Below are 20,413 nucleotides of genomic sequence, written 5' to 3' on the forward strand. Positions count from 1 at the left end.
ATCCATGAAAAATGGTACAGGAGCCGCCTCTTCAAGCTGACTAAATAATGCGAGCGTTGTCGATCTTTTAAGAACTTCTCCCACAGAAACTCCGTGATGTGGGAGAGCACTCCAAAAAAACGATTTTCAAGTGAAAACTCAGTATAATCAGCCCATTTGCTAGACTGTTAGTCCACTGCAAAGTTAGGAATCCTCCAGATAATGGGGTGCCTGGATGGCTCAGTCATTAGGTGTCTGCCTTTGGCTCGGGGCATGGTCCCAGGGTCCTGGGATCGAGCCTCGAGTCCGGCTCCCTCTCTCACTGCCTGTCAAATAAATAAATAATATCTTTAAAAAAAAAAAAGAATCCTCCAAATAAAAACACAGTTCAGAAAGGTTGCCGTTTTTTGGTGTTACCTACTTCAGGTAATATATACCAACTGGTAGTAACATGGTGCTTGTTTTTTTGATCACTATCTAAAGGCAGACGTAGGATAGAATAATAAAAGGAGATGAGAATTAAGTTCGATCAGTGGTCCAGAAAATAAGGACACAAGATGAATATTGGACTCAACCGAGCAGATGAAAAAAAGACTTATGAAAAAGCTCATCTTCAATTCGATCTCCAAGATCTGGGACTTTGCAAAACACATGTAAATAAACTCCCAGAGGAGCACAGTGCTAAGAAATGCTAACTGGTAATCTGAGAAGAAAACTTTCCGGAAGCTTCACAGTCACCTAGGCAACAAGGTCTCTAATACCTGAACAGGTGCTCTCCACGAGCTTCTGAGGGACCGGTAACTTCACTGAGAAAAGTGAACTTTCTTACACTGGATGAAAAGTAACCCCATTGTTGAAAGGCTTATCGACAAACGACTGCAAGAATCTCTGAGTCTAGACCTACCGTATTTTCTTTCAAACAACTCCTCCACTTGTTTCCGCAGATCAGTAATTCGAGCGTTCCACTTCTCTGAAAAATTGAGAGTTCCGGTTACATCTGAACACCAAACCCCTGTTTGGGAGCACTATTATATTACAGTGACCCAACGTCTAGTGGCTTATTTTCTACATAACACATCCTGATTGTTCTTATATGAAGTAATCTCTACGTCCAAGATGAGTCTTGAACTCATGACCCCAACCAACAGCGAAAGTCGCACATCCTAATTTTTAATAATCCAAATCCACCTATGTAATTTCACTGCTTTCTTAAGCATTTCTTAAGAATTGTGTTACTCAGAATTGGTCCAATGGGAGATTATAAAAGATGTTTTTAAAGTTTATTATCGAGGTCACCTGGTGGCTCAGTCAGAAGAATGTCCAACTCTTGATCTTGGGGTTGTGAGTTCAAGCCCCACACGGAGGTACAGATTACCTCAATAAGTAAAAAATGTTGAGAAAAATAAAGTTTATTTTCAAAATACTGAGTACCTTCTTTTTAGCCTGAGAATGCCTAAGAAGGTCAGAAAAGACTAGTCTAACTGAACAGTATAAACTGGAGGCAAAAAGAGGTGTCGTCCAAGGTCATTCAGGAAACCGTCTAAAACTTAAGTTGTGGAAATCAGTGTTTACATATCGTTGAGTGCTAAGGAACAGAAATACATGTAAACGTACTACTATCTATAAAAAAATCCAACTTATATCCAATATTTATGACTATGACAAATTAAAATGCCAAAAAGCTATTTAGAACGTGTAGCCGTGAAATGTTCTACCTATTCAAAATATGGGTTGCACATATCTGCCCCGCTGACGTTCCATTTAGTCTGGTCAGAAAGATACACCACCCACTGGGGCTTGGGTTAGCGGAACCACTGGCAGTTACACAGAACAAGAAAAATCAAAGCGTAAAATAGATCTTAAATTAGGAAGGCTTTAAAGCTAAGAAAAACGACTTAATTACAGAGTCATCAAAACACTGATTCGGAGTCTATTAACTGTACTTAACATCAGAAGACGGGCCGGGCCGGCCGGTGCTTCGGGCAGCGCACGCTCCGCTTCGACAGCGTCCGTGGGCGCGCTTCAACCTGCCCTGGTCCTCCTCACATTAGAATGAATCTAAGGCAGGAACGGATTTTAAAGCATCTCCCCCATCTCGCCCCCAGACACACACAGATACACAGACACACTCACGGGCGGGTGTCTGGAAGGCAAGAAAGGAAAGGAAAGGGGTGTGTCTCTGCGGCGAGACCTACCGAAGTTGAACTCCCGCACTTTCCGCTTCCCGGCATTGGCAGGCTCCGCGACGGGCGGCTGGGGGGGCTCGCTGCTCTTTGGTCTCTTGGTAGGTGGAGAGTAATCATCATCTTGAAAAGAGAATTGTCATCACTGGAGGAACAGCCTGAGTGAGCTCTCGCTACTGTCTGTTCAATTCTCAACATTCAAAGGACCGGGGCCTTCACGCCCGCTGGCGGCCGCAGTCAGCTGCAGTCAGCCCTTCTCTGCGGTCATTTCTGGCCCACTCCTTCCCAGTGACACCGGCAGGTCTCCTACTCTCGGGGGACGTGCTCAGCTGAATAGCCCTCATTTTCCTCTGCCTGACATCCTCTTCTTTAGTTTGTTTAATCTGAGTTACACCGTCCTAAACTTCCCTTCTCCCCCAACCCCTCTCGGGTCCTAAGACTATACAGTTTCTTTCAAGTCTTTCAAGAAAAAGGTTTTAAGAGAGACAGATACTTAAAATTATAAAAATATATACAAAAGGGGGAAGGAAATATAGCTTGAACAGAGAAACATGTCAGCTCATACAAAATCCAAGCATGCATAAACAAGGAAGGGGGGTAACCGGATGTCGACCACTTTTAACACACACAAAACTTACAGAATTAATGGAACAGGGCCACGTTGTCTGTGAAACAGATAATGCTAGAGTCGACACGAAGCCCAGGAGAAATGAGCGAGCAGACACTGACAGAGAACACAGATTTCAGACATCTCTAGCGTGAGTCCATGCTAACCGTCTTCACGGCTATGCCCTGCAGCCCAACCCTGCTAGGAAACTTCATCTAAGGCCAGAATTAAGGACATCTGGATAAAATACGAAAAGCAATCAAGTTCATCTTTTTCTAGATCAGACTCAGTGTAACTCTTAGGATCAGTGTAACTCTTAGGACCGAACTAACACGGTATCTCCAAGAGATAACAAGAAATTCAAATCCACCCAAATACCTGACGTTGCCCGGAACAACCATACGTGACTTCGCACACTTCCACCAAAGCCCGAAACGCCCGTCTGCCGTTCTCTCAAGGTGTCAGAGAACACAATCAGACACTGTCGACGTGGCTCATGACTTTGGGTTCTTCCCCGAATGCCCACAGATACTCCAGTAGCCTGAAATCATCTGCTCGTTACTCTCACCAACGGGAGAAAATGTCACCAACGCCACCAACGCTGGATTAATCCCATCAGGACCCATTTCTGAGCTGGGAAAGACCACGATGCCGTATTTAGGGGATCCTGGGAAATGGTATCAGACGACCAACTTACAACACTCCAGCTTTCATGTGTTGACTGTCACTGCACAAACCCTTCCTCAAACCCAGAAAAAGAGAAATCTAGCATAAGATCTTAAAATTAGAAACTACTAGTAAAATAAAAGTTGACCACGTCCTCCGGGCTTATTACATTACTACAAGCATTAGTGGCCAAATGGTTACCAAAATGGTCCAAACGTTGTAAAAGATTATCAAGTAATTCAATTCCACCTAAAAAGACACAGTTGCAAAAACACACGCGGTATCATTAATACTCCTGCCCTTCCATTCTGAAAATGTACTGGAAAGAAACCAAAATGTCTTTCTCCAATTCCAGATTTGTAGACGCCTACAAGCACTTTTATGCTAGTTTGCATAATGAAATGAAAGACACTCGCTTCACCTCTGAACAGTGTCAAACCATTTTGTTCTATTTCAACCAATTTTACCCCCAACGGAACCGGCTGGAACTCATGACCCCGAGATCAAGAGGAGCAGCTGTGGCGGCTCATCCGGGGGCCCCTGCATCAAAGCCTTTTAAAACGCTTAATGTTAAAATTTCTTTACAAACATTCAGCAATGACATTGAAAACAAAAGTACTTTCCCTGTGGGCTAATGTAGCCTATTTCTATAGGTCATCATTTAAACTGTTAACTGAAGTTACATAAAACGAAAACCAAAAGAGCATAAAATTAAGACGACAAGAGAGCCGGAGGGCAGTAACGAAGAATCCCAACAATTCTCTTAGACTGACCTCAACTATAAACTCGAAAACCCAGGCCCGGGGAAAGGGCATGAGAGCTTGTCTTCAGTGTCAAGTCGGCTTCAATCAGTCCGGCTTCATTTCACAATAAAGGATTTCGTGGGATAGACATATTTCACGAAAGTAACCTCACTAGCCATAAACAGGAAGAAAAGAACAAAAACAAACCTAGGAGAGTGTGTGCAAACAAGACAAGCTATGGAGCAGACCGGGTTTTATTAAAAAGTGGTTTCCCATTTCTCTCCAGCAACAAGTAAGTTTAATCTATACATGTGAACAGAGAGATGAATTTAATTATTTGTGATAAAATATCATACACACATTCGAGTAAAAGACTAACCCACTTCATATATTTACTCATCAATCTTTGGGTGTTTTAAATCCTGTGAAACATGGAATGAAACCACAGCAACAGCTATGAGCTTCCACAGTCTCTTTCCACTCTTTGGGGCAAAAAACTGCAATTTCTTTCGTGAAAATATGAGAAAATGTTCTTCTTGACCTCAAAAACCTTGCCACAAGGGACCAAAATTACTTACTGCTCCGTAGCAAAAATATCAAACAAAGCTCTAAGCACTGGCCTCTTCTGACAGTCAGGTCTGGCAGATCGACCAGTCATCCTAATGATCAGGGCATTTCCACACTAGAAGCAACCACTTTTGTGTTAAAAGACACACATTTCAGGAAGCTTCAAATTCAAGCCCAAACTAAAAATGTTTACATCATCAAGGCTAAAATTTTTTAAGATAAATTTCAAAATATTTTAACATGGGGAAGCTGCTACGTGGGAACAAGTAAGTATTACGCTACCAGGACTAACCAATGCTCCTATCACACCTTGAAAGAAGGCAGCTACTGTCCCTACTCAAATCCGTATTAAAAAAAAAAAAAAAAAAAAAAAAAAAAATCCGTATTTTAAAAAGCCCGTTCTCCTTTTTGCAACATATTTACAAATATACCTACAGGACACCACAGGCTTCAGAGCTAAAATGTATTATGGCATCCTGAATGCTGAATGCATTAACAAAATATGCAACAAATTTTCTGGTACTTTTATTTGCAACACAATCCAACAGTAATATTTTTATCATACAATCTGACACCTATTATTTAAAAATCAAAATTAACTAGATACTATCCCTTTTGAAAAGTACAAAGAATTACCCTCCACATGTCAAATTAATGGACAGTAGTTTTCACCCATGGAACCAGGTCCCAACTCCTCTAAAACTCTGATTTCTGCATGAGCAGCTGGAAGTTCATTACGTGACTCTTCAGCAGCTGAAATATTCAAAACACAAAAATCTCAAATACGAACGAACTCAATCATCCAGAGCCTGTGAACGGGCCGGTAACATTTCTAAGCCAAGCAAAATAATTAAACAATGACGACCAGCAAAGCCTACTGACTGAGTCTCTTTTCAGAACATACCCAGACTGCACCACTTTTATCTCCACCGCCTCCACCAGGGTCTAGAACCCCCAGCTTTCCACCCCGGGGAGCCCAACACAGCAGCAGCCTTCTGCGCTGGTGGTCTCCCTCCACTCCCGGTCTGCTTTCGGTCTTCCGGAAAGCAGCCCTGTTTCCTCAAAGGGAAGGACAGAACCTGGTGCTCCCCTTGATCAAAACCCTCCAGCAGACCGGCCTATCTTGTTTGCGCCTGAACTCTCACTACCTCACACAGGCCCAAGGCACATACACACTGCTGGGTACTCGCAGTGATTAAATGGGTACTTGCAAACCGCAGTCCTTGAGTACAATCAGCAGCCAGACATTTCCGAGGCTCCTATGCATGAAAGTCACGGAAAAGGATTCCAACAGAGGATGACAGTGTTCTCTGCTGCCCGTCCACGTGCCAACTGTGGTTGTTGAACCACAACCCCGGGGGAACCGCACCCCCCTGTTGAAGTTTTTATGTGTTTCCACGGACAGGAGAGACAAAATCTACTTCAAACACAGTTTTACTTAAAAAGATGAGGGATTAAGTTCTAAATGATTGATCTCTTCACTATCAACGTAAAGAAAAATCGGGGTGAAGAAACAAACAGGAGGTCAGGCCCCAGCACAATGGGCACGTGTGAATGGCTCAGGTTGGGGGACCGAGGCCCTAAAAAAGTCACGATTAGGGAACCTCTTCTGAAGCCGAGAAGATCGCTGGATGACCATGCCCGTGACAGTGCCAACAATTCTGACAGGAGCTTTTCTCTGCATGCATCAAAGACGGGGCAGCTGTCTGATTTTACCCCCAAACGCGGGCATGGTGTTTACTAAATTCAGGCAGGCGTGGTCCCCTTATTCCAGAGGCAATTTCCCAAACCTAAGTCACAGAAGGGGGGAATGTGCACCACTGACTTCAAGGACAAGTGAATCCCCACGAATGGAACAGCACAACTCCAAGCACGCCACCAGCTGCCCTAAGGACTGTGATCCCAGATGACGTGTCTGCATCAACGCCAGATGAGCCTCTCTGCATCTCCACGATTCCAAACACAGAGATCGAGGAAAAAGTGCCGTGCGAAACACTAACAAACTTCTCTGATAACAAGTTCTTTTTTTTTTTCTCTTTTCTATGAACTATTTGGGAGACCCAGAAAGACGGAGAAATTAAAAGTCATCCCAAGCAAGTAAAATTATCTTCATTTATCTTTTTTTTCTTTGACGATTTTATTTGTGTGAGAGAAGACAGAAAGCACGAGCAAGGGGAGCAGCAGAGGGAGAGAGAAGCAGGCTCCCCGCTGGGGAGCCCTACATGGGACTCGATCCCAGGATCCTGGGACCGCGACCCCAGCCACAGGCAGATGGCTCGTCCAACGGAGCACCCAGGCATCCCTATCTTCTCTTAAGCACAGCATTTTCCTAAACAAAATTAACATCGTTCTCTAGATACACTACTCCTCTTAAACCTGCTTTGTTCGTGAAAGGCAGGGATTTTTCAATCTAGAAATCTCAAAATTTCTTTTTTTCAGGCCACTTACTTCAAACCAAAGTGAACAAAAACCACCCCCCTATTTCAACGCCTGTGTACTTTTTTCTATTATGAGGAAATACCGCATTTTATTTTTCTCACTATCGATATTTAACTCGTTTCCACCATTTTGCAATCATCTTTCCAGAGAAAATATACAACATATACTTGTCCAACAGACGAGCATGTTGGTTCTCGTCTGACCTTCCTTATGATGCTCACAGCTGACCTCCCTTCAAACGAGCCTGGCATTTCACCGCTCTTCTGAGCAGAAGACAGTCTCCGACTTGCTGACGAATTCAGCTGGGTAAAGTAAAGTGCCGGCACCGGTCTTAAGATTCAAGGAAACAGCGCTCACCGCTCTCCTCCGCAGTGGCAAACCGAAAAGACTGACACACTTTAGGCTCTTGGTCCATTTCTTTCATGATTATCTTTAAAGGTGCTGTGCTATGAAAGCAAGAATTTATTTTCAAAGCAACTTTAACAGCTTTCATCTGCTTTAAGCATTCACATATCCACCAGGTTACCAGTCTTATTGAAAAGTTTTCTTCTAGGGGTGCCTGGGTGGCGCAGTGGGTTTGGTGCCCCTCTTGGATCCGCCTCAGCTCATGAGACTGAGTCCCACATCGGGCTCTGCTGCGCGGGGAGCCTGCTTAAGACTCTCTCCCTCTCCCTCTGGTCCCTCCCCGATCCCTGCTCTCCTGCTTTCTCATTAAAAAGTTCTATTTGGGGGGCACCTGGGTGGCTCAGTGGGTTAAGCTGCTGCCTTCGGCTCAGGTCATGATCTCAGGGTCCTGGGATCGAGCCCCACATCCGGCTCTCTGCTCAGCAGGGAGCTCTCTGCTCTCTCTGCCTGCCTCTCTGCCTACTTGTGATCTCTCTCTCTTTCAAATAAATAAATAAAATATTAAAAAAAAAAAAAAAGTTCTATTTGGGCGCCTGGGTGGCTCAGTGGGTTAAGCCTCTGCCTTCGGCTCAGGTCATGATCTCGGGGTCCTGGGATCAAGCCCCGCGTTGGGCTCTCTGCTCAGCGGGGAGTCTGCCCCCACCCCCGCCAGCCTCTCTGCCTATTTGTGATCTCTATCTCTGTCAAATAAATAAATAAAAGATCTTTAAAAAAAAGTTCTATTCTAATTACTTTAATAATCATCTATTTTTCCTATCTCTACGGAAAGGACAAAGTTCTGAGTGTGTATAATATTTACATGCTCTTAAGACATCCTTCTCTGATACCTGAGGTTTGTAACTAAAAAGCAATAAAATTTGAGCATTTAATGCTGACTACAAACCATTCAAAATTGCTTTTAGGTTAGTAAAATTATATTAACGATATAAGAACTATGTAAGTGATACTGAGATACTAACACATGAAGTATGAAATAAATTTTCATGAGAATCATCAACTTCTATTTCAGAAGCAATGAAGACAAACATTTCGAGTAGTATGAAATAGCCAAACATGATAAATAACTAAATGACAAAGGAGACAGGTTATTAAAGGAGAGAGAGATAAAATTAAGAAACGTGAGGCGGCAGGAAAAAAAAAAAAAAACAAACAAAACGAAACAAAAACACAACCCTCCCCCTAATCCGCAAGTACCCACGTGTGTGGTTATTTGGGGCGGGATGGGGGGAACCTCTGGAAATGGGATATTTGTGCATCTTAAATGCCCATCATAATGTTGGATGCTGAAAACATCTAATTTTGCACAGCTATATACATACGTGTGTATTTATTATATATAAAATTACTTTTACGTGTACACACAATGAACGGACACCCAGCCCTGAGTTTAGGGACCTTACAACGGGGGGGGGGGGGGGGGGGGGCTGGTAAATGAAACTTCACGCGGTGCAATTTACTGTAGTGCTTCAGTGTGTTTTACCTCAGGAGAGAAGTACTGGGGGGGAGCCTCAGAGGAGTCGCCTGAGACAGTGGCTGAAATGGAAAGACAGCAGCACGCACTCAGCGCTTCCTAACTGTGGGGAGCGATCCTGCCGATAACCCTGTATCCGTGCTTCTGGCTCATCTGCACGCCTGCAGAACCTTGGAGGATGAAACTGGGTTCGAAGCCACTTTAGCTGAAGATATTACCTAAGAATCTATTCGTCGCGACTGCTTCGAGAGTGGTTTGGGAAGCCAGAGTCTCCACGAGCCTCTCGTAGTTTCCTAGGGGCAAGCGCGAAGGACGACGAACTAACCTGCCACCTGCCCTTCCCCATCACTGAGGCAGCAGCGAGCTGCCCTCCACCACGACCCAACCATAGGTTCTAACATCTGGTCTCGCATGCATCTCGACTACTCCTAAGCTCGCATTTCTTTCCAGTTCCCAGTGACGGGGAAGGACAGCTCCGTCCACCCGCGGGCTCGTGCTCACGGCCCACGCTGCTGTCTCGTACCCCCACGGCCGGGCTGCACAGCCGGGACCTGCGCGGCATCGGTCACAGAGACACGTATAAGCTTCGGCTCTGTCCCCAGGTTCCCGCTGAGAATGAACGAGACGCAGACTTAGCAATGTGAGTGTGACAAGGACTTTTTGGACCGGAAGTACACTTGTGGAATCAAGGCTTTTAGGTAACTAACCTTCAATAGTCACCTCAACTTCGGGGTCCTCACTTGTTTCTGAAGGGACATGCTGAGTAGAATCTTGAAAAAAATAAAATTCTAAAATGACATTCATTATAAAGCACCTTCTGTATGTTCCAACATTTCACTGATTTGTTACTCCAAAAGCAGCCTACAAGAAAATCTTTACTGGCATTTGAATTCAGCTCACAGTTGTTCGGTTACAATATTTGACCCTTTTCATTGCAAACAGGGGATGAGAGGAAACAAAAAGGGAAAACTCTGGGCAACTATCTGATAATACCAAATTACTGGCACTAAGCATTAATGGACTCAAAAAACTCAGATTTTAGGGGCGCCTGGGTGGCTCAGTGGATTAAGCCGCTGCCTTCGGCTCAGGTCATGATCTCAGGGTCCTGGGATCGAGCCCCGCATCGGGCTCTCTGCTCTGCGGGGAGACTGCTTCCTCCTCTCTCTCTGCCTAACTTGTGATCTCTGTCTGTCAAATAAATAAATAAAATCTTTAAAAAAAAAAAAACAAACTCAGATTTTAGAAGAAGTAGATTATAATGCTGTCACTACTCTTTTCCTGCTGTAACGAAAAAATGCTAGGATAGACACAAAGGCTTTCTCTCTTGTGTACTATCTCCCCTCTCTTTTCAGAAATCCTAGGAGTGGTTTACATCATTAAATAAAACCACAATCCCCGTTTCACTTCGGGGACCTTCATATCAAGACAATGACTGGGACGAAGGCACAAAGGATTCGATCCCCTGACTTGATATGGGACTTAGATATTTTATTTGTATCTGTGTTACTACACAAAACAAATGTACATCAGAACGTTAGTGCTAGAAAGCTCAGCTAGAGAGTATTCTCATCGACTCTCTTTTCATTTTGCAAAGGTTGAGAGATTAATTGATTTGCCAAAGATCATGTTGACTTGTTAGTAAAGGAATAAACACCAGAATCCAGGTTCGACTCAACTCTGTTCATAATGCACTGTGACCACAAAAATCTCATCCATCAAGTATTTCAAAGCCTAGTGTCTGATGACAGCACTGCGGACTACGGAGAAACGCGGACTGCCTGCGGACTGCCTGGGCCCGGCGTGGCCTGCACACAGGTAGCTCCCTGTTGCACGCAGACCGCCTACCTCAAACAGAGATGCTGTTCCAGATGTTATGGAGGAAACATCTAATTACCTGAACACAGTAAGACATCCAAAAAAAAAATTCATCCACAGAATTTTCTGTAAAAAGATCTCAAAAAGAAATGTAAACTGAATTTGGAAAGCTTCGTCAACATTCCAGGGTCTTTAAGACCTCTCTCTCCTCAAAAGAGGGTAGAAATCAAATTATTTATTTAAAAAAGTTAAATAAAATGCACATATAGGGAATAAAAATTTATCGTATAAACTCCTGTTTTATTCCAGCGGGGAAAAAAGGCACAACGTGACCAGTTTATGAGAGAAATCATGATTCTGAAACGAGAGTCAGGTACCTTATGCCAGTCATCTTGGAGCTACATAAACTGCTGAGGAAAAGGAAGCCGTTCGGCACTAAGTAACAGTTAACATCCGGCAAGGTAACAGTTTCACTTAGGATTGAGAGAATTTCAAGAGCCACACCACAATTAAATACTTCCTCAATACCACAATCAGAGGAGGACTGGCTGGGAAACAGACAATGAGTTCCACACAGGGTAGTTGTGGGGATGAAAATAAGCAGAAAGAAAACCCCTCCTTTATTTATCTCATACGGAAATACTACTCTATTCTAAAAAAATGGTACCATTAAATAATATGTTTGAGAATGAAGAATGAACAGAGGCCAATCATATCTGTAGGTCGGCAATACCGAAGCCATTCTTTCTCACGCGATCCTTACCATGGCACAAGACGATCAGGATCAAAGGGCAGCATTCTGCGTCGTGAGAGTTTGACCTACCACCTCCATTTCCATCCCCACATGTTTTATTACTCAGTAGAGTAAGATATGTATATTACACCTTAGGACTAAAAAAAATAAACCTGTTGGCTAAAAAGGCATACCGTAACAATCACCTTTTTAGATCCAAATAAGGTGTTTTAAGGGTAATATTTAATAGAGAACAAACATAATACAGATACTGCAAATTAAAAAACCCTTTATATCTAACCTTCTGCTGGTACTTCCATTTCTGTTCCTTCATTGCCTTCTGAAGAATGATGGCTTCCTAAAGAGAAAAGAAACCACATATACTAAACCGGTAAAAACTTACATTGAAAGAAGAGAAACTAGGCAACAGTGCAAATCATTTAACACTTAACCATACGACACACACAAACTGATTAATTCTTTCGCAGTTAATTCCAACAATGTGATCTAATTCAGAAAAGACATGTAACACTTCTATTCGAAAGCACAAAAAATTATTTTAAAATGTAAATAGATAAAAGTAAACCTAAGTAGGTTTGGGGATTTAACAGTATTTACTGTAACTATACAATAAAATTACTGATAGATGTTGGAATTTGAGATACAGAACAATTATGGTTCAAGGTACCATGCTCATCTGTCAATGACGCACACACAGAAACACAATCAGAGTAAATGCTATCTTTGCTCACAGACTCTATTAAAGTCTACACAAACAAGTTCAGGTTTTGCTGTGAAATGTTTCCTGCTTTCCATTTTTACAATGGCGGAAGCTATGGAAACTCAATCCCCATTATTTAATCAAAGTTGTACTAAAAGGAAACTCGTAAGTTAAAATTTAAGATACTACCTTTAGTCTCAAAAGCATTTTAATTCAGGTAATATAATCTGCCTGCTTCTAAAAACTGGAACATAAAGCAATGTATCAGGTTAGGCAGTCACAAGGTAAACAGGCTCATCCTACCAGAGCAGAAGCTTACTCATAAATAGGAAAGAAGGAACCTACAACAGAGAGCCACTTAGGACTAACTGCCCAAACGGCCCCAGAATATTCATCCTCTGTCCTTCATGTCTGAGCTGCAACATGGAATCACTGCCTTCGTGGATCAATGAATATATTCCCTAGGAGTAAGAGTAAGTCACACAGGGGAAGCAAAATCCAATCTGCCTGGCCATCCCCTGGGGACATGAACTCAGAACGTACTAAAGGTGTGACCCCTCGGACAAAGGTTTTAAGTATATTTTATCTTAATTTTTTAAAGAGCATTAATTATGGTTTCAAAACTCCCATTCAATACCTAGTACCTTTTAACGTAAAAAGCCACACTAAAGTCAAATACTTTGGGTTTCTGAATGCCTAGCTTTATGAAGCCATAATTATCTTGGGGTTCTCTTCCACTTACTCCATATTATAAAAACTCACCTGAGCTCAAAATGCTAGGTAAATCTATAAATCTAGAGCCACGGTTTATTCTTTAACTTTTAAACTATGCTTTCTCAACACACAGTGCCCCCCCGCCCCCAAACACCTTTAACGTTAACATCGGAAATCATGGAGCTTCTTGACTTTTGACTGTAAAGTCAAAGAAAACAAAGATGTGAGGTCAAAGGAATGTGAGATAATGAGGCAGAGAACAGTGCTTCACAGGAAAGGGTGGGAAAAGTTACGGGGACTGTTCCACCCTGATATCACAAAGACTGCGTGTCAACAAGGATTGTGTCCTTTCTGTTCTTTTTTTAAATCTGAAATAAGCAACTGCATTTACAGTCAAAGTAAACTTAAAAAAAAAAAAAAAAAAAAAAAGATCCCACTCGACCACAGCCAGAATAGACAGAAGTAAAAGCCATCACAAACAGCCTACCATCCTCAAGTTAGGGCACACCATCCAAAACTTCCCAGAAAAGGATTCAATTAATAAACGGGATTTATTTACAAAGTGGTATTTCACAAATCTTTCTAAAAACTAAATATCAACATGACCTTATCAAAATTTACAGTACTAGCTATACAATAAACACCGTATTTCTGGCTATTCTGATATAAGGTATAAATGTGTACTTTACCTTAAATATGAAAGTGTGTCATGTACCCATTTCGAGATTCATTACTAGATTCACAAAAGGGAAAATTGGTTTTGAAAAATTGTTGCTTGTGAAGTTCATTTATGTTTAAAAAAAAGGCCAATACATTTTCTTTTTCCTTTTCCATTTAGAAAAGTAACAATACAGATATTAATACTAAAACAGTCTGTGCAATATAAAGAACATCACATCAGAACAGCAGTTACGTGGGAAAACGGAAGCAAAAAGGTTATACCTTGCAAAGACTTCGAAAGGGGGAGTTTGTCATCAACATCATCAGTTTCGGAAGGGCCTGCTTTGGAATACAAAGATAATACTTCAAAAGTAATCCCAAAAATATGTTTTGGGTCACTTCAGTAAACAGATTTGGGTGAGAGATATGGAGTAATACAGCCTTTTCATGAACCAAAAAAAAAGGCAAAATGAAAAAAAATATATGACAAAATAAATGGTGTCGATTCATGGTCTTAGTGAATGGAAAAGGTGTACTCAGATAAATTCGTTTACAGACAGTCCAACGAAATTTTGAAAATGACCAGACATATATGGATTGAATGGGAATGACATGTCTAACAGTGGACATGGGTCTTTCTACCCAGTAGATGGCTGGTTTCTAACAGCAAACTGTAACTTTCCACTTCACACAGATTGTAACTGCAGATCTATCACACGAGGTGTATTCCTTCCTTCCTTTACAAATATTTAACATTTTTTTTGTCATGCTGAAGAAAACTGCTGAATCAAATTGTTATACCTTCCTCAGAATCTCTAAATTCGTGTAATTAAACTATCAGTAAGCCTGAATCTCCACTGAAACAGAAAACAGGATAACAGTTATTAATTCATAATTCCCCCTTTCCTGCAGATCCATAGGACTCCTTAATAACCTCACACTGTCCTTCCTAGTTATTAATACATAAAGCATTTTGAGTCAACTAAACCTTCTTAGAAGGCTATAAAGATTTTGACAACGCGTTACATGCAGTATCAAGCTTGTTAGTGATGAGAGTAATCAATCTGAAACAGACAAATCTAATGGCTACCTTAAAGAAACAATGTTCTTGAGGCTGTGACCTCAAGTCCTGTGATGACTACAGGGAAGAAAAAAAAAAAAAGAAACAATGTTCTTGTACTAAAATGAATACAAGACACTTCACTATCTCTGAATCCAGGACCATATTTTAAGACTCTTGAAAAGTACCAACTCATGAGAAATTTCACAAAGACCCGAACTACACATTATAAGTAAAGAACATGTTGTAGAAGAAAACGGTTTCAGAGAAAATGCACAAACTGTATTTGAAATTTCAATTAAGAGCAAGACACTGAATGAAAGAGACTTGAATTCAAATGCCAGATTCACTGCTTCTTAGTCCTATGCTCCTGGGTAAACAATACACAGAAAACAAATGACAGCTAAGGGCGTTACTTGACCTCTAAGTTCAGCTTTAGCCGCTTTTTCTGAAGTCTGGCTCCATAGTACTCTCAGCATTGTTCTGGTCTCATCTTTTAAAAGGTCCCTCCTTAACACAAAGTACATTTTTGTACGATGCTCAATGTACAGGATTTCTATTTTAAATAGCCTGTTTACGTCTGAATTCTAATTACACTAATTATATTATGTTCCGAGAATTTAAGATTACCTGTGAACAAGGATAAAGTCCATTTCTGTAAAAAAGAGTCTTGCTTTGTAAACTGATGGGCCTGGTGCTGAGGTCTACATGTACCATCAATTAGCTTACGTTTCTAAACCGGAGAATGCCAATTCCCTACTTATAATCGGCAGGTGCTCATCAGTGTGATGTTTTAGTTACTGACAGTCACTCATTAGAATCTCCCGCATGATTGCGGCGCCTGGGTGCCTCAATAGTTATCTGCCTTCGGCTCAGGTCATGATCCCAGGGTCCCGGGACTGAGACCCCACATCGGGCCCCTGGCTCACCAGGGAGCCTGTTTCTCCCTCTGTCTGCCACTTCCCCAGCTTCTGCATGTACTCTCTGTCAAATAAATAAAACTTAAAACCTTTAGAAAAACGCTTAGGGGCGCCTGGGTGGCTCAGTGGGTTAAGCCGCCGCCTTCGGCTCAGGTCATGATCTCAGGGTCCTGGGATCGAGCCCCACATCGGGCTCTCTGCTCCGCAGGGAGCCTGCTTCCTCCTCTCTCTCTGCCTGCCTCTCTATTAAAAAAAAAAAAAAAGAAAAAAAAAAACACAAAAAAACCGCTTAAAAACCTTAAAAAAAAAATCTCCCACATGACTGAGATCTACAAATTTTAACGATTGTGTCAAGTCTTTATTCCTATTTTAATCGTGAGACTACACTGTAAGGTATATACAAAGGCGGGTGTTTGTGTGTCTGTGTGTATATACTACACGGTATACACTGATAACCACTATATCAACAACTATAACAACCCATGTAGTTTAACTTTTATACCTATTACTTTTTTCTTCTTTGGCCTCAAATTAGTATTGTTAAACTTGACTTCTAGTAGTTCTATTTGCCCAGGATACCTTCACAGATCACTATCCTCTCAAACTACCTATGTTTAATTTTAGCCATGTATGTTTTAACACATATACGTACATTTTATTCATTCTAAGGACACTCAAAATGCAAGTGGTGTCCTGCAGTCATGAAAATCAAACAGTCCTAATGCTCCCATCTGAGGACCGCTACCCTAGGGAAGCACTGACCAGTGCACAGAGATATGGTGGGGACTATTTTAAAATGCGGAAAGTTTTGGAGGAAACATAAATGTCCAATGCAGAAGAATGAACAAATGAACTACGTATACTGTACAATACTATTAAATATACAAGTGATAAAACGAGCTCATCTCAAAAACTCAAACTGAATGAGGGACATACAAGTTGGTATGTACATACTAACATATATATTATGATACCATTTGTGTCAAGCTTAAAAACTAACAAAATACTAAATATAAAACGCATGTGCATGGAAATACTCACACAGACTCGTCTGTGGGAACAGATACGTAGTAAAGGCGTAAAATCCTTATGGCTGAGGGGGCACCCTGCTGGCTGAGTCAATTAAGCATCTGACTCTTTATTTCAGCTCAGGTCAGGATCTCAGGGTCCTGAGATCTGGCGCTGGACTAGACCACACACGGAACTTCCTTAGTATTAATACTAAGATAGGTTGCTACAGGTCAGGATAAGAGTCACCACTGGAAGTGGCTGCTGGAAAGGAGCCCAAAGGAAGGAGCTTCTAAGGACATTGGCACCTAACGACAGCCCTTCCAAAAGCACGAGGAAACACGGACCCAGGGTCGGCCGGAGATGTCAATACTGTTTAGAACAGCTAGAACAAGGAGACAGAAGTAGCGGTAGGGACAGCAGACTTAAAGGACTATCAACCAACCTTAACAGAGCTAAAATAACTGAAATTATACAAAGAATATTCTCCAACCACAATAGAAAAAAAATGAGAATCAGTAACAGAAAAGATTCCGAGAAGTCCACAAGTATGTGGAAATTAAAACTGCTCACTTCTGCTATGACCCAGGAAGCACAATACTGGGTCTCTCCCCAAAACATACAAAAACACTAATTCAAAGGGATCTACGCACCCCTGTGTTTACTGCAGCGTCACTTACACTAGCCAAATTACGGAAGCATCCCGAGTGTCCATAGATATATGAATGGAAAAAGAAAATGTGGAATACAGAGAGAATGGAATACTATCCAGCTATAAAAAGAATGAAATCTCGCCACTTGCAATGACATGGGCAGAGCTAGAATATTGTGTCAAGCAAAACAAGTCAGTCAGAGAGAGAAAAATACCCTATGATTTCACTCATATGTGAAACTTCAGAAACAAAACAAACGAGTAAAGGGGAAAAATAACAGAAAGACAAAGGGAGAAACAGACTCAAAACTACAGAAACACAAAGATGGTTACCAGAGGGAGGTGGCAGGGGGATGAGAGGAACAGGTGACAGGGATTTGGAGCACACACGGGCACTGGGTGTTGTACGAAAGTGCTGAATCACATACTGTAAACCTGAGAGTAACACAACGCTGTATGTTAACTACACTAGAATTACAATAAAAACTTACTTAAACAGTACATCTCTACAAAAGCACAGGACAAAGAAGAAATCACAAGGAAAATAAAAAAATGTTTTGAATTGAATGAAATTAAATACAAATCAAAGTTTGTGGGCTACAGCTGAATTGAGGCTTAAGAGGGAAATTTATGGGATTAAGTGCTTCTATTAGAAAAGATCGCAAACCAAGATTTAATCTTCTGTCTTAAGAAACACAAAATAAAAACATTAGAATTAACACAAGAAAAAAGAAAGTTAAGAGTAAAAGTCACCAAAAGTACAAGCTGGATCTCTCTAGAGCCTGACCGATGGCTCCCCACGGCTCATGACTGTGTCCCCACTCCACGGGGACTGAGCACATCTTCCAGTTTTATTTAATATTTTACTCATTTACTGGACAGAGCGAGCGATCACAAGTAGGCAGAGAGGCAGGCAGAGAGAGAGGAGGAAGCAGGCTCCCCGCCGAGCAGAGAGCCCAATGCAGGGCTCGATCCCAGGACCCTGGACCATGACCTGAGCCGAAGGCAGAGGCTTTAACCTATTAAGCCACCCAGGCGCCCTAGAGTTACGGCAGTTTTGATAGTCACAGTTAGGGAGATACTACTGATATCTAGTGGGTAAAGGCCAGGAAAGCTACTACACCTTCTATGACTCATAGCGTAACAGAGATACGTGCAACAGTGAACTGTTCGATCAAAATGTCAATATTGACAAGCTTGAGAAACCCTGAGCCAGAGCAACCAAGAAAAACAGACACAAATTTAAAAAGACTGAAAATGAGAGGGGCATCACTACTTGAAATACTGAAATTAAAGGAAAAAAAAAAACAAAACACTTAAGGCAAAGCCGACAGATTCCCTAAGAGACACGAACTGCTTAAGCTCAATCAAGAAGAAATACGTAGGGGTGCCTGGGTGGTTCAGTGGGTTAAACTCTCTGCTTTTAACTCAGGTTGTGATCCCAGGGTCCTGGGATTGAGCCCTGATTGAGCCCTGCACCGGGCTCTATGCTCAGCAGGGGGCCTGTTCCCCCCACCACCACCCCCGCCCTCTGTCTCTGCCTACTTGTGATCTCTCTGTCTACTTGTGATCTCTCTGTCAAATAAATAAATCTTTTTTAAAATTTTAAAAAAAGGGGCGCCTGGGTGGCTCAGTGGGTTAAAGCCTCTGCCTTCGGCTCAGGTCATGATCTCAGGGTCCTGGGATCGAGCCCCACATCGGGCTCTCTGCTCCGCAGGGAGCCTGCTTCCGCCTGCCTCTCTGCCTGCCTGTGATTTCTGTCTGTCAAATAAATAAAAATATTAAAAAAAATAATAATAAAATTTAAAAAAAAAAAAAAAGGGAAGAAGGGGGCGCCTGGGTGGCTCAGTGGGTTAAGCCTCTGCCTTTGGCTCAGGTCTTGATCTCAGGGTCCTGGGATTGAGCCATACATCAGGCTCTCCACTCAGCGGGGAGCCTGCTTCCTCCTCTCTCTCTCTCTGCCTGCCTCTCTGCCTGCTTGTGATCTCTGTCTGTCAAATAAATAAATAAAATCTTAAAAAAAAAAAAAAAGGAAGAAGAAACATAACCTGAACAGCCCACAACTATTATAAGAAATTTAAAATTCAAAAATAGACTGAGTTTAAAAACTTTCCATTATGGAAACCAAAAGGTCTAGGTGGCTTCTTCACTGGCAAATTTCACCAAACACTAAAGAACAGAATAGTACCAAATCTACAAAAACACTCCTCCATTACATCACTTCCCAATTCATTCTACTGAGGCCATTATTAACCAAAACCAAATACAAAGACATTTATAAGAAAAGAAGCCTTCTGACTCATATAGCTTAAAATCAATAATATATAGAAAGAATACATTATAGCGGGGCACCTGGGTGGCTCAGTGGGTTAAAGCCTCTGCTTTCAGCTCAGGTCATGATCCCAGGGTCCTGGGATGGAGTCCCACATCAGACTCTCTGCTCAGCAGGGAGCCTGCTTCCCCCTCACCCTCTGCCTGCCTCTCTACCTACTTGTGATCTCTGTCTGTCAAATAAATAAATTTTAATAAGAGTAAACAAGAAAAACCCAAATAATCATCTCTAGAGATATAGACCTTTTTTGTTTGTTTATTTTAAAGATTTTATTTATTTGACAGAGAGAGATCACAAGTAGGTAGAGAGGCAGGTGGGGGGGTGGGGGGAGAAGGCTCCCCACTGAGCAGAGAGCCAGATGCAGGGCTCAATCCCAGGACCCTGAGCTGAAGGCAGAGGTTTAATGCACTGAGCCACCCAGGTGCCCAAGAAGACCTTTTTCTTCAAAAAGATTTTATTTATTTATTTATTTATTTATTTATTTATTTATCAGAGAGAGAGAGAGAGAGAGAGAGAGCACGCACACAAGCAGGGGGAACAGCAGGCAGAGCACGCAGAAAGAGAAGCAGGCTCCCCGCCGAGCGAGGACAGTGTGAGACAAGATCCCAGGACCCTGGGATCATGACCTAAGCTGAAGGCAGACACAACCAACTGAGCCACCCAGGCACCCCTAGAAAAGACCTTCTACAAATTCAACATCCAATCACTACAAGCACAGACACAAGAGAACTTCCTCAA

At 42.0% G+C, this 20,413-nt stretch overlaps 1 protein-coding gene across 10 annotated transcripts in view; it reads right to left on the reverse strand.

The window, feature by feature from the left end:
* GTF2I (general transcription factor IIi) overlaps positions 1 to 20,413 on the reverse strand; it is a 103,934-nt gene that overhangs the window by 35,737 nt on the left and 47,784 nt on the right. For 3 of the 10 annotated variants that reach the window (XM_045993401.1, XM_045993400.1, XM_045993399.1), the window contains exons 10-14: positions 13,986 to 14,045; positions 11,910 to 11,966; positions 9,768 to 9,830; positions 2,175 to 2,285; positions 884 to 949 (exon numbers count right to left, since the gene is read on the reverse strand). In XM_045993401.1, coding sequence (XP_045849357.1) covers positions 884 to 949; positions 2,175 to 2,285; positions 9,768 to 9,830; positions 11,910 to 11,966; positions 13,986 to 14,045 — 357 coding nt within the window. The remainder of the gene's footprint in view (positions 1 to 883; positions 950 to 2,174; positions 2,286 to 9,767; positions 9,831 to 11,909; positions 11,967 to 13,985; positions 14,046 to 20,413) is intronic. The other 7 variants (XM_045993408.1, XM_045993404.1, XM_045993409.1 and 4 more) reach the window with 5 other exon arrangements.

Source organism: Meles meles, chromosome 21 (assembly GCF_922984935.1).
Source record: "Meles meles chromosome 21, mMelMel3.1 paternal haplotype, whole genome shotgun sequence".
Lineage (NCBI taxonomy): Eukaryota > Metazoa > Chordata > Mammalia > Carnivora > Mustelidae > Meles > Meles meles.